The 15,260-nt window shown below is 36.4% G+C and overlaps 1 protein-coding gene across 1 annotated transcript; it reads right to left on the minus strand.

Moving 5' to 3' along the window:
- Positions 1-4,555: 4,555 nt before the first annotated feature.
- Positions 4,556-8,666, minus strand: LOC142354693 (uncharacterized). The gene is made up of 3 exons (XM_075407056.1): positions 8,442-8,666; positions 6,475-6,713; positions 4,556-5,281 (listed from the first exon to the last, which is right to left on the minus strand). Exons 1-3 carry the CDS (start codon positions 8,626-8,628, stop codon positions 4,892-4,894), a joined length of 816 nt encoding a protein of 271 aa, XP_075263171.1. The 5' UTR covers positions 8,629-8,666; the 3' UTR covers positions 4,556-4,891.
- Positions 8,667-15,260: the final 6,594 nt, after the last annotated feature.

Below are 15,260 nucleotides of genomic sequence, written 5' to 3' on the forward strand. Positions count from 1 at the left end.
TTCTTCATTTTTGGATTTTTTTAACCGTCTTTTTGTCAAAAATCAGTTTATATGGCAACTTCTCTTTGATGACTTCTATACTCAAAGCCTCTTTCTACCTCGATGTAATTTTGGTTCATAAAATTGTACATATGCTAATCCGATTTTGGTAGTTTTTTTCCGATTTTCGTCAGTTTTTCCTTTGTATTTTTGTTGTTTTTTTTGTGCAACATGAAGGACTTTAATTTCATTTCAATAAAAATTCAATCATTTTTTGGCGTTAAGTTTTGAGAAAACAGTTAAAACTTTTTCATAAATGCAGTCTTAAAAGTTTTTTGACCATTATATCAATTTTTCGTACTTATGGGTTCTGCTTTTTCCTATTTTTTGTTCTCTTCAGGAGGATAGATCTTTGTATCGGATGACTAGTTATCTTTTCTATGTCTTGAATGCTGAACAATGAAATGTAATCGTTTTTCTTGAATTTTTGAAATTGATTTTCAACTTTCAAAAATCAAGAATGTCTTTTTGTAACGGTGTTCCTTACAATGTGCCCATATTTACATTCTAGTCAGTATCATTCTAGCTTTGTCCTGGCACCTACATTTATTTTCGGTTTATTGATTTTTTTAGTTGTTAAAAATGAACGATTTCAGCTTTTTCTCAGATTTTTGTCATTTCTTTGGTTTGCAATTGATTTCATGCAAAATAAGGCAGTACTGGGCGTTTGATAGCAAGCTTTTCCAAAATTTCCACTTATGGCTAATTACTACAGCTTTATTCCGGCCTTGGTTTTAAACGATTCTTTGCCTTTGAATATTCTGCTGCTTATGTCTTTTCTATGATCAATTTTATTTTTGATTTAGTATGAAATCATGTTGTCTAGCTTATGTACAAGAAGGAACAGGTGTGTGATGTTTTTTGTCCTAATCGCTGTGATTAGAAGTGTAATCATAGGTGTTCTCTGACTGATTCTTAAATTTGAGCTTTTTTTGAAAAGATTTAACTTAGTTTCTAAGATAATTATCTGCCGTTTGCTTTCGCGATCTTTTTCAGATTAGAATCATGAATTATATGAGGGCTATTGATAGCTTTGTCAGCTTTTTCAGACTATCACGTTTTTGACCGCCTCAATTATTTTGGATTTTTAACGTTTCCAAACGTTTTCTATAATATAAAATTTTGCTGCATTTTGTTTCTCTTGTTGACAGGGGTTTCACATTTGTTTTTAGAGCAGACCTGGGGAGATAGTGAGTCAATGGTTGATTAAAAAAGGTAGTGGCTTCTGTTGCAATTACGGTTTTGTTAGTGAACTTCTGACGCTTCGAGTCGCTTCCGGAATTCTTCCGGCTATGTTTTTTATTTCGTCATGATTTTTGTTACGACCATATGACGTCACAGCCACTTTTTGTTCATTCTTTCATGCAATTTCAACTGAATTGCATGTGTGACGTCAGTTTTCGCTCTTAGTGGAGCGAGTTTTTTGTTCATGCGCGTGATTAAATTTGTGGTCACACTTGACTTACCTCACTCTCAAAAATGACTTCCTCAATTTGAAATTGACTTTTATTTACTTTAATTCAAAGAGATAAGGTCAAATGGGTGTGTGTCACTCTAAATGAAGGTTATTTGAGATCAGCTAATAGAGGCAGCAATAACTTATACAGATTTTTAATCAAAATATAACAGATCAGCCTTCGATGAAAAGACAAATTTTTTGGTCTGTCTTTTTTACTGTTTTTTTAGACTGCCGATCTACGAATCTATTGCGGCTATTTTCTGGCAATCTGCCAGCTTTGTTTTTCAAATTTTCATTTAAAAAATAAGGATTCTCAACGTTATATGGATCAAAAACGTCAGCCTAAATAATTTTATACAATGTCTGATTAAAAATATACGAACACTTGCAAAAAAAGTTAAGTGACAACATAACACCAAGTATCACATGCAGGCAACGATCAAAAAGGAAAAATCTTGCAATCAGATGGTGGCCAAGCCAACAAGTTAAATAGCTATAAACTAGAACTGTTCAACAAAATCCAACAGGCATATCTAGTTGAGAGCAAATGAGACTAGGAGGCTGAATAACGAAAAATTAACTAAAAACCGGCGAAAACAAGATCGAAGTTTTTTTTAAAAAAAAAACATTGAGATATGAATGGAAACGAAGAAATAAATTGAGACATGACTCATTAGAGAGCTAATGTGACAAGTCTTTGCTCAGACTAAGTGAAAAGACAGTGAAAACAATTACGTTAACGGCAAAATGCCAAAACTCGAATAGTTTTTGAAAATAAATGGTGTCAAAGTTCGCAAATCTGTTAGATTTGAATTTTCAATCAAACGAAAAGGGGTGATGTGCAAAAAACAACACCTAACTGTTTCGCAAAAAAGTGTCAAAATAGCGTCAAAGTCGATAAAACAGTTCTAAATGAATGGAAACACTCCAATTAAATGAAAAAGCAAAATACAAAAACTGAAATAGTCCTCAGACAGCCAATGAGTCCTTTCATTAGCGCGACTAAGTTAGCAAACAACTGAAACAACTTTGAAAACGGGCAAAATTACCTGCATTAAATAAAAACAAATGAAATACTCGTTACAGACGTTAGATTCGAGCCTGAATAATTTAAAAAACTCAATTATGTTTCAATAGAGATCCCATGAGACCCCTCAAAATTAGGACTATGTGACAAAACAACAAAAATAGTCAAAATACAAACATAAACCGACTAACGTACGACGAATTGCTCCAAAACAGCACAGGGGGTAATTTAATTTAGGAGTGTAGCATAGCAACTTTTCATGGGTACAAGAGGTCTCGACCTTCAGGACTGAAGTCTTACATCTTAACCACTAAGATATAACGTCTTGGATACTCATTCCCTTAATTAAAACTTATCGAAAAAACTTTTTTGGGTATGAGAGCAATTGAGATTGCAAAAATTAAGAACTCAAACGTAAAAAAAATCACTAGAAAGCGAGGAATTTTTCACTTTCTAAAGCATAAAAAACGATCAAGCAAAAAAATTTTAGTATCTTTTTTCAAGGATGCGTATAACATTTTCTAATTTTGGTTGAAGAAAAAAGGCCAGACTAGCATACACCTGCCCTACACTCAAAAAAGTTTGAAAAAGTTACGCGCCAAAAGTTTACTAAAAACAAATAAATACCATGAATTCCCATCATACAGCCACCAGCTCAGCGGTCACATAACGGGTAGCCTCCATCAATCATTGTAATCATAATACAATAGCGACTATAAATTCCTGGAGGGCGGTGGGGTGCTATAAAACCTCAATAAACACTGATTGCAACCAAAACACGCCTATACATTGCATAAGCGTGAGGAAAAAACCGCAAAATACAATTACTTCATAACTTATGTGCCCAGAACAATTTGCGCCAATATAGTGTCAATGGGAAGCGATTTGAAAAGTACGCACTTGAGAAAAAAATATTTCAGTTTCAACAAAATTTTTTGCTACTTCTCTCGCTCGCTCTCTCGAAACAAACAATGAACAAACATAACCGACTAACGTCGGCACGAATAGTTCTCAAACGAACGGCTGGCTTCATCATAAGCTAGCTACGGTTTGGTGAGGCTAGCTTTAGCTTAATTGAAAGGGTGTGAGATGAGCTCAGCCGGCGGGGGGTGCATCGGGGGTGGGGGTTGTGGGGTCAACCTCTAAGAACCGCCCTTCACACCATAAGTATAAGTCTCCAAAACACTCTGTGGAACACATACTTTAAGACTAGTGAGCTGGAAGGCTCTAAGAGAACTTAATGCCCGCTGGGCGCTACCTGTTTATCCCGTTTTTGAGGACGAAAAGTCAAATGGGTCAGACATAAAATCGCTCAAGCGAAAAATCGCATAAAGACCAACAAGACTAATATAATTGCTACAAACTTCGTTTGAGAGCAATTAAAAAGCACTCTCATTTTCTTTTGGCTTTTCTTTGAAAGATTGACTGAAAACTTCTTTCACGTGCGGCATTGGCGTTTACTTCCTGATTCACTGACATCATTTGTTCAAAAAACCAAAGATCATCATGACTCCCCTTCGTTGTGAAAAGACAGTGCCTGAAAACAATTTAAATCTTTTGAATTGTAAAAACCAAGAGCAAACCAATAATAGCTACGCTCAGCTATTCCAGTTGTAGGTAAAATTGTAAAATCTTCAATAATATTCAGAAGTCACACGATTTTCGCGAGGAAGAGAAGGATAAGTATATCTAGTCAAATTAAGAACTAAATTTGAGTTTCATTTGAGGAAAATACGTGAAGTAAATACTTTGGGTATTTATGTCTGCAAAGTTCCTAACATTTTCAAAGTGTTCCATAAAGTTGCTCAGCATACGATTTCAATTTCAGGTGAACGATAAAGTGTAACTGAGTAGTGACAATTTTTCAAAAATTTTTTGTCCATTTTGTTGGTTTCTTTAAAGTCAATTCATGAATGAGCAATTCGTAACATGCTTTGCTATTAGGTTCTGTTGCATTTTCATCAACGGTTAAAATGACGACGAATTTACGTCAATATTTCGTCATAAACTCTTATTGGGAAGAGAAAACATTCTTATTGTGGATAATTAATCTTTAATTTGTTTGTAGCAATCAACGCATCACATTTTTGGTATTAATTCGATTATTTCAAAATTTCGTCAGTTCAAAATTACGAGTTATCGTTTAACTATGATCCAATTCAAGTTGCAAAATCGGCAGCAAGTTAAACGAAGAACTTAGTCTGATGTGTGCATCCCAGTGGCGGCCTTCGAAGCGCCATACTTTTTCCACCTCCAGATTCCATAGCTTGAGCAGTATTTCTGCGGACTCCTAGATAGCCAATCTTCTGAACTCAATTATCGAGGGAAAGCTAGACTTATTTTCAAAATTGACAGTTTGACTGCTATCAACAGGCCGAGTTCTTTCGCTTTAATAAATTTTCAGCTCGTTTTCGCTCTTTTTCTTCTCTCGCTAATCTTTCCTTTCTGAGCTGTTCTAATTTTGACTTTTTGCTGTCCGATTGTTTATCATTGTCGTAACTAGAATCAGAATCTGACGAATATTGTCGTGATCTATGTCGTTGCTTCTTCTTATCTTTTTTCTTTTTCTTCTTATCTACTTTCATATCGACAGAAGATTTCTTGTGCGAGTTATTTAGAGCTTCATATGCCAATTCAGCTGAATATTTGTCCGATTTAGTGTAATCAGATTTGCCATGATCATCTCGCTTCACTTTCATGGCAAATGCATTCATTGGATCTTCGCTACTTTTCCGCTTCAAATCTTTCTGTTGTTTCTGAAACAAATGAAGACGGTAGATTAAAATCCTTATTAGGGTTAATACAATTCTTAGCAAACAACTAATACCAAGAATGATATTTTACTTCTCATGCCCAATAAGCAACTACTTAATAACTGCACTGTTTCAGAGACAAGTAGCTTTGAATCACAAACTCAACAATCATGCTCTAGACATGCAAGGGCCATAATTGGTAATTGAGGCCCAGAATAATTTGGGCACTGGAGAATAATACAAACAATCAACTTTTACTACCACCAGCTGATTATGGAGAAATATTTTTTACACATCGCGAAACTGTTAAAACATAGCTGACAGATAGCCAGAAATTAACCGCAATAGCTTTGTAGATCAGCAGTCTCAACAAGATAATAAAAGAAACAGACAAGCAAATTCTCTTTATTAAATGGTGAGATGTTCGATTTTGATTAATAATCTGTTTAACTTATAGCTGCTTCTACTAGCAGCTCTCAAAGAACAATCAATTATATTGACACACTCATTTGACCTTATCTCTTTGAATTAGAGTCAATTTCAGAGCAAGAAAAGAGTCAAGAAAAGTCAAATTTCAGAGCGAGGAAGTCAATTCTATTTTTGAGAGTGAGGTAAGTAACGTCTGACCAAAAACTTCGAACTTTTATTGACTAAACACAAAATTTGACCAGGAATGAACAACGAACGGATTGGGAAAACCATTTAGAAAAAATCCAATTACGACAATAAAAAACAGTAAAAATCAAATGTCACAATGCTATTTATGGACAAAAAAAAACCACCAGAGATAAAGCGAATTTTTGTTTACACACCGTTTCTCACTTCATTTTGAAATTAGGGCGACAAAATTTTACGCCGCAAAACTACTCGCTTTCTCGCTCCATTTCTTGTTTCGGCGTAACCAAAACCATCACTTTCAGATCTCAAACAGACAGCTCCCGAACACAGTTGCAATTCGTTGAATTGCAAAAAACAGAAGGCCAGTAAGAGTCCCAGCTATCGCAATCACAAAAATTGTGACATGAATCTGGCAAATATTGTTGACGTTACTTATAAAGTAAACTCGTATATCTTTATTTCTCATCTTGACCTTTTAAGACTATAACCACACTTTTTTGATTCCGTAAAAGCTTATAAAAATCAAAAAATCAGAAAAACTAAGAAATCAAAAGAAAAATTAATTTATGCGTACTAACTTTATCGGCGGCCATTTCTTCAACCATCTTCATTTTTGGTTCACTCGAAGACCCCTTGTTAGATCCAAAAAGCCAATGACTAGCGGCCTCTTCTGACTTGTCGTTCAGACCAACAGAAATGCCAACTTTCCTTGCCCATTTTTCAGTTTCATCTTTCTGCTCTTTCTCCCTATGTGTCGCTTTGTTCTTCTCGCTATTGTCAAAGTCACGGTCCCAAAACAGGTTAAGATGACCACCCTCTAAAACATTGATCTCTCAAATGACGGGTGAGAGTCTAATTGAAACTTTGGCTCAATGAAGCCAGTCGGATCTTTTCCGTTTCTGCCCCCGTACGTTATGCAACTCATGATTACATATATATGGTTTGACTTGATGGCAGAAAATTCAATTTTTGTAGCTTGTTTCATATAGGCAGGATCAATTTCAATAGACGTTAGTTTATTGAAAATGAACCACTCCCTCTTGCTGAATATCGCTCGATTTTCGTTTTGTACAGTGGTTCTTTAAAAGAGCAATTTTAACAGTTCCAGTTGTTCTCGCTGATTTGTTGAAACTGAAGATATTGTTACAGAATGATTGCGAGTGATTACTCGTGATTTCTCGCAATACAAACTTCAAAACCTCATAAATATGCAAATCAAGCAGTTAAACTATTCTTCCCACTCATCAAACTTTTAAGATTTTCTTTTGTGATATATAGATTGCTTTAAGCGAAAAAACTGCAACAACAATATACTAATGCAGCATACTGGATGATACTATTAATAATTGTGCTAAAGTAGTCGATCCATTGTTTTCGAGGAACAAAGTGTCTCAGCTTTGCGACCATACCACACTGTTTAGATAATTCTTTTACTCACATATTTAAAGTCGCTACGAAAAGAAAGCTTAGAATGTAATCTTACACCGATATATTTACATTCCGGTTGAACATTTAATATTTGTTGGGAGTTAAATAGCTTAGGCGATTCCGTTTTTATATTCCCTTGCACCGTCTTTCTCCGATTTAAAACCGATTTGTTATTTTCAAACAATCATTAACACTGTTCAGATCAATTTAAATGTCTTCCTGTGAACAGCCTATTGCCTTTTTATTTGCATCATTAGCAAAAAGTATAAAAACATACCCGGCAGATTGCCGGAAAATAGCCGCCGTTGATTCCCATAACTCTATTGGGATTGGAAGAAAAGAAAATATCAACAAAAATTGATTTTTGTATAAAAACATTTTTAAGTGAGATTTATTTTGATGTCATTTCGTAATTGAACATACTCCTGTCTCTCAGTGAGAGGCTACAGGGTCTAGTATCAATACCAATAAGCATTATAGATAGTAACTAAAACTTATGAGAACAAAATTCAAGTACCGGGCGTCTAAAAATGAGCTTTATGGGTTTATCCCGTTTCTATTTCTGACTTTGATTTTTTTTATACTGACTCTCTTCATTTTGAATTGTTTTGCTGAGCAGCTGCTGTTTAGAAGGACTTTGAGCAGAATGACAGAAGAGTGAAACTAGCCTAGAGAAGTCAAATAGATTTCACGCAAAATGAAAAAGCGGCGAAATGGGTAAAGCGAAAAAAAAGTTCGACGAAGTAAAAAAAAAATAGGAGCGCTATAATAGCCGGCTGAGAAGATGAGGGCGGCTATTAATTAACATTATTGGTAGTAAATTTAACTCATTAAGTTGATCTTTTGTTAAAAACTTAATCTTGGAAGTAGTAGTTGTGGTTTCAGATCAATCCATTGGGTTTTCAGATCATATAGCAAGTCCACACTTAATTCAAGTTTAGTTTTGCCACTTATCTTCCGAGAAGCCGATTTTCATTCCAAGTTAGATTTGACAATAATTCAAACCCCAAGATCGCGCTGAGTACTAACTCCTTTAAAAGGTGATTATCGATTGACGTGCTGATAAATTAGCCACCCCAGTTCTGAGTCTCACAGCGAATTAATACCTGAAACCCACCTTTTGCTGATAAATTATCCAGCTTAGGTCCGCCGCCCAGTCTAGCACGAAGCGCTTCTGCCTCTGCTTTTGCATGTCTCCGCTCTATTTCAAGCTTTTTCTCCTCAGCTTCCGCTTCATCACGGCGCACCTTTTCAACGTTTTCTTTTCGTCTGACGTGCCAACTTTTCTGCGGTAAGATATTCATCTCAATCTGTAATAGAAATTCCCTTAATTATATGCAGAGCAAAATTTGGCCGGAACTGAAAAGTATATGCGTCTTTCCAATTATCCCCCCTCCCAGCTTAACGGTCTTTAACTATAACTGGGACTACAGTCAGAAAGCTCAAAGAATACCACCGGTATCTCTAGCAGCATGTGATGATGTACTCCCATTAATGTTTGCGGTTCTTCGGCTAAACTTCTAGCTGTTCAACTTCATGTTTAATTCAGCCACGTTATTGTTGTTGTGGTTTCGAGACTTCCGTCGCAGGGTTATTAGTCCCAGTCATCAAGTTTTAAAATATTGTCCACTTATTTCTACAGAGAAGACAATCACAGAACATTTGCCATGTGCAGAGGGTTCTCTTGATGTTTTTGTTGTAGCTGTCCCACAGAGCTGCAATTCGCAGGCAATATTGGCGGGATACAGGTGCTTATTGCCGTTTTTAATTGGTACCCTAGGTGCATTTGTATCATAATAAAAATGGATAAATTAGTAGAAGTGTGTGACTGCCTTTCAGACGTTCTTTTCAGAGTAACTTTCGTTAGCGAACCGCCATATGATTACTATTATTCTATTTTTCAGTCCAGCTTCGTTCTCAAATTCAACGTATTTATCCACTCTATTTACATGTCGACAATTTTTGAAGACAAAATCACCTCGAACTTTTTCGGTACATTTTTTATCGAGCATAAAGATGACATTCTTCCTTCCTTTTTTGCACTTGCTGCTAGCTCAATGCAGTTCGAGCCTTCGTTCATCATCTTTGACAGAAGCAAGAGATTGTTTAGTTATTGAAATGCGTGAACGTCCTCAGCTTCGGTAATTAGTAACAGAAATTAAAACCCAGTTAGTCTAATTCTAAATTTAAAAACGAACCTTTTTGCTATCACTAGCATCGTCAGGTTTTCAACTTCACTTAAGGAGTGTTACTAGTTCAAATACAAAAATTTGACTTTTGAAATTCAAAAAATATTGGTACATGATCAACCCCAAAGAGTAAAAAAAAAGATAGGGATGAAAGTAAAAATCCCTTATCAGGAATAGAAAGCATTATACCTGGGATATTCATAAAACCCGAAATAAAAAATGATTTGATTTTAGTGTAATAAGTGTAAATAAAATAATGTAAATGTAATTTTAACTGTAAATAATTTCAAAATTTCGATGTTACTTTAACTCATTTCTTAGAATTATAGTCAAAGACAAGGTTATATACTTTGTAAATGATTTCATTTAATTTTTTAAACCTTGCGATGAACGCAGTGTTCGGAAACGTTCGTTTTAGTTAATCAATATAAGTTTTAATTGACAATTACTTCTCTGCATCTTTAATCATTGTCAGTTTAATCTTTAACGAGCCCAGAAAAGGCGAGAGAATGTGAAATTTTAGTAATTTTGTGAAAATATACAGACAGGATGGTTCATATTTTAGCAGCCAGCTCACTCCATCCCGCGGTAAAGAGTGTTCAATACAGTGAAAAGAAGGAACTCCTGACAAAAATAACAACAGTACCTGGACTCTCTTTCAACCCCAATACAAAGAATCGGTTGAAAAACGCACAGAATCTTCTGGTTAAGGGCAGATTGAGCACAAGGACCGATATTGTTGTGTGGCATGATCTAACTAACAACAGTATCTCAAGGCACAAATCGAATACCTACAGACCAAGTAGTGTATAAAAGCTAACAAACTACTTGACCACGAATAACAACAAGTTTAAAGCGCTTGTATACTGTCAGCGCACGGGAACCCTGATATTTTCAAAGAGTTGTTGAGCATTGGGATACTGGTTCAGAGGGTGACAAAGCACCCGATACCGAAACGGAAGGGGAAAACACAGCTAGGAGACTACAGCGTGCTCCACCAGGAACCGGCACGTGAGATCAAATCATTGGACATTGTCCTGCGCCACCAAGGAAAACTGAAAGCTCTGCTCAAAAACGGAAAAGGCAAGAACCTCAGAAAACGACAGAGGAAGGCGGGAGCAAAGGTAAGACTGGTAGAAAGAACACAAAACGAGAGTATAGCTCGTGAACAATCGGGCTTTATTGTACCCTGTCCTTGAGCGAGCTTGCGTGATGTGCGAAATTCTGCCACAACCATGGCTTAGATACATTCTCAGGCACAACAACTGCTTAAAACAATTCCTAAACTATGTAAAATCTTCAAATAAACTGTTAAACTGTAAATATCGATTAGATTTTTTGAAAAACTGTAATAACAATGATATCATTCCGTATTTTTTTAAGGTTCGGAATTCCCAAAAACGAAGTTTTTTCAGATCAAGCGGTGCACAGCTTTCAGATTAAGCTCTTATGGAAAAAAACAAGTCGTGCGGAACAAGGCCGTAGATTATTATATGAAAAACTTGGAGAGAATATGGGAATTCTCAGGAAATAGGCGAAAAAAGAACTATTACCTTTAATTGTGTACAGCAGTAGAAAGGAAATGAGAGATCATTCCGATCATTCCATCAAGTTAGCGAAGCTGTCTGAGAGACAAGACAGGCCTTTGCAGAATGGATCTCATAATAATGTTGTTACAGTGGACGGTGTTGAACTGCCGAAACTTGTCCTGGACGTTTTATCGTTAGGTCCAAAGCATCCAGTCAGGGACCAATTTATTGAAGTGCACTTCCTTGCGGATTTAGCAAGATTAGTTCGGGAGTTAAGGGAGAACAAAACTGATGGTGAAAATTTATTTGAAATAGAATCGTCTGCCAAATGGAACGCCAAGAATGTACTTGAGACACCAATGGATAGAGTGGTTAAAAAAGCTAATGATTTTTTGAAAGAACAAAAACTTCTAGCTGTACTTTTTGATAAATGTTGCGGTTTTTGTGTTATGAAACAGACAACATACTCGGATAAGCTAAATGAAATCCTGAGCACCAGTCAGTTTGAGCCTCGTAATGAAGAAAGTGATGATCTAACAATAAGAACGGAAAAACTGATAAATAGCAGTTTGCATCAATTAATGAAACAGAAAGAGATAAGTGAAAAGATTTATCACAAGCCCAGGACAACTGGATCGCGACCGGCCAGGCTTTATGGAGTTGCTAAAGTACATAAAAACGGTACGCTGCTTCAGATTGTTCTGTCAATACCCGGTAGCAGTTAAGAGAACGTCAATAAATTTCTCTCTCCCTTTTTCGAGAAGTTACCAGGTGCAAATATTGAGACTAATTCGAAAGATGCCAGAGCCGCTCTAGAGGCTACCAAATTGGATCAAGATGAGCTAGTGGTATCTCTCGATGTAAAAAGCTTTTACACCAATGTACCGGTTGAGGAGGCAATTGAAATTAAAAGAACTGTACTCCAGTGACGAGGTACCTGAGAGTCCAAGGCTAGCTATGAAGAGCCTTTTGAGACCAGCCGTAACGAATGTTCACTTTAAGTGTAATAAAATGTGGTACACTCAATCGGACGGTTTAGCAATGGGTTTTTCGCTGGGGGTAATTTGGCAAATTTGTGGATGAAATCCTTTGAAAAATCTTTGCAGAAACCAAAAGAGGGAAAGGAGATCAAAACTCATGACACAAAGGTGATATGCGTTGACTGTAACCGACGCGTTACTTTCCGAGGGAAAGGAATCGAGTGCGAATCACGCAAAAACTGGTTTCATGCAAAATTCCAAGGTATCACTGACACAGAATATAAGACCGTGCAGGAAATTGTTTGGATCTGTTCCTATTGTGCAGAAGAAGGTAGAAAAGAGGACACACTGGAATTGAAATTATTCAAGAGGTATGTGAAAGACATAGTTTGCACGGTAAAGGGGAACCCTCTAAATTACCTTGAGTATGCAAATTTTCTTCACAAGAACTTACAATTCACTCTTGAGACACCAAACGGAAGTGGAGACCTGGCATTCCTACAACTAAACATAAACCTAAACGAAGATAAAAATCAGCTGTCATTGGTATCAAAAATCAACTGATACCGGCATAATCCTACATTTCCGCAGCTGTGCACCGTTACAACATAAGGGAAAGGAGATTCAAGGGACTGTGGGAACGTACATAGTATTTTTAATGCGACCAATGACTGGCAATCCTTTGATGTAGCTCTTAAGAAAAATCAAGAGATCTGGACTGAAAATCAATACCCATCGAAATGGTCCTCCAGTATTGTTAATGGGACGTTTGATAAAATACTCAGAAAGAAAAAGGTCATAACAAAACCCACCCCAAAATGAACTACATCTTAAAAACTTAAAGTTTTAACAATAGGCAGCCTAAACCTAGGTTTTTTGTTCAAAACAGAGGAATTATCACGCAAAGTTTTTCAAGTAGACTGAAAAAAAATGTGTGATATTCAAATCAATTTCACAACAAGAAAGCTAAGAACTTGCTTGACCACCCTGAAATCACCTTTTGATAAGAATCTGAAATCCCATGTGGTATATAAAGTTACATGTAATGGATGCATTTCCATCTATGTTGGCCAAACCAGCCGACATGTTACAGCTAGAGTTTCAGAGCATCAAAAGAAGGATTCCCCTGTTGGACAACACCTGGTTGAATGTTGTGGTACAACGCATAACGTAAAATGGGAGATTCTTGATGCATGTCGCGGGGTTGAAAAACTAATGACGATAGAAGCGATCTACATCAAAAAGCTGAAACCGCAATTAAATACGCGTAATTAAATATGAGTATCGGGGGCGGGAATTCACATTGAAGTACTAGTTCAAGTACAAAAATTTGACTTTTGAAATTCAAAACATATTCTGGTACATGTTAATTCGATATTTTGTCAACCCCAAAAAGTAAAAAATAAAAACAGATAGGAATGAAAGTAAAAATCCCTTTTCAGGAATAGAAAGCATTATACCCGGGATTTTCATAAAATCCGGAATAAAAAATGAATTGATTTTAGTAAGTAAAGATAATAAGTTTAAATAAAATGATGTAAATGTGATTTTAACTGTAAATAATTTCAAAACTTCGATGTTACTTTAACTCATTTCATAGAATTATAGTCAAAGACAAGTTTTTATACTTTGTAAATGACTTCATTTAATTTGTTAACCCTGACGATGAACGCAATGTTCGGAAACGTTCGTTTTAGTTAATCAATATAAGTTTTAATTGACAATTACTTCTCTGCATCTTTAATCATTGTCAGTTTAATCTTTAACGAGCCCAGAAAAGGCGAGAGAATGTGAAATTTTAGTAATTTTGTGAAAATATACAGACAGGATGGTTCATATTTTAGCAGCCAGCTCACTCCATCCCGCGGTAAAGAGTGTTCAATACAGTGAAAAGAAGGAACTCCTGACAAAAATAACAACAGTACCTGGACTCTCTTTCAACCCCAATACAAAGAATCGGTTGAAAAACGCACAGAATCTTCTGGTTAAGGGCAGATTGAGCACAAGGACCGATATTGTTGTGTGGCATGATCTAACTAACAACAGTATCTCAAGGCACAAATCGAATACCTACAGACCAAGTAGTGTATAAAAGCTAACAAACTACTTGACCACGAATAACAACAAGTTTAAAGCGCTTGTATACTGTCAGCGCACGGGAACCCTGATATTTTCAAAGAGTTGTTGAGCATTGGGATACTGGTTCAGAGGGTGACAAAGCACCCGATACCGAAACGGAAGGGGAAAACACAGCTAGGAGACTACAGCGTGCTCCACCAGGAACCGGCACGTGAGATCAAATCATTGGACATTGTCCTGCGCCACCAAGGAAAACTGAAAGCTCTGCTCAAAAACGGAAAAGGCAAGAACCTCAGAAAACGACAGAGGAAGGCGGGAGCAAAGGTAAGACTGGTAGAAAGAACACAAAACGAGAGTATAGCTCGTGAACAATCGGGCTTTATTGTACCCTGTCCTTGAGCGAGCTTGCGTGATGTGCGAAATTCTGCCACAACCATGGCTTAGATACATTCTCAGGCACAACAACTGCTTAAAACAATTCCTAAACTATGTAAAATCTTCAAATAAACTGTTAAACTGTAAATATCGATTAGATTTTTTGAAAAACTGTAATAACAATGATATCATTCCGTATTTTTTTAAGGTTCGGAATTCCCAAAAACGAAGTTTTTTCAGATCAAGCGGTGCACAGCTTTCAGATTAAGCTCTTATGGAAAAAAACAAGTCGTGCGGAACAGGGCCGTAGATTATTATATGAAAAACTTGGAGAGAATATGGGCATTCTCAGGAAATAGGCGAAAAAAGAACTATTACCTTTAATTGTGTACAGCAGTAGAAAGGAAATGAGAGATCATTCCGATCATTCCATCAAGTTAGCGAAGCTGTCTGAGAGACAAGACAGGCCTTTGCAGAATGGATCTCATAATAATGTTGTTACAGTGGACGGTGTTGAACTGCCGAAACTTGTCCTGGACGTTTTATCGTTAGGTCCAAAGCATCCAGTCAGGGACCAATTTATTGAAGTGCACTTCCTTGCGGATTTAGCAAGATTAGTTCGGGAGTTAAGGGAGAACAAAACTGATGGTGAAAATTTATGTGAAATAGAATCGTCTGCCAAATGGAACGCCAAGAATGTACTTGAGACACCAATGGATAGAGTGGTTAAAAAAGCTAATGATTTTTTGAAAGAACAAAAACTTCTAGCTGTACTTTTTGATAA

Source organism: Convolutriloba macropyga, chromosome 15 (assembly GCF_964194025.1).
Source record: "Convolutriloba macropyga chromosome 15, txConMacr16.3, whole genome shotgun sequence".
NCBI classification, from domain to species: domain Eukaryota; kingdom Metazoa; phylum Xenacoelomorpha; order Acoela; family Convolutidae; genus Convolutriloba; species Convolutriloba macropyga.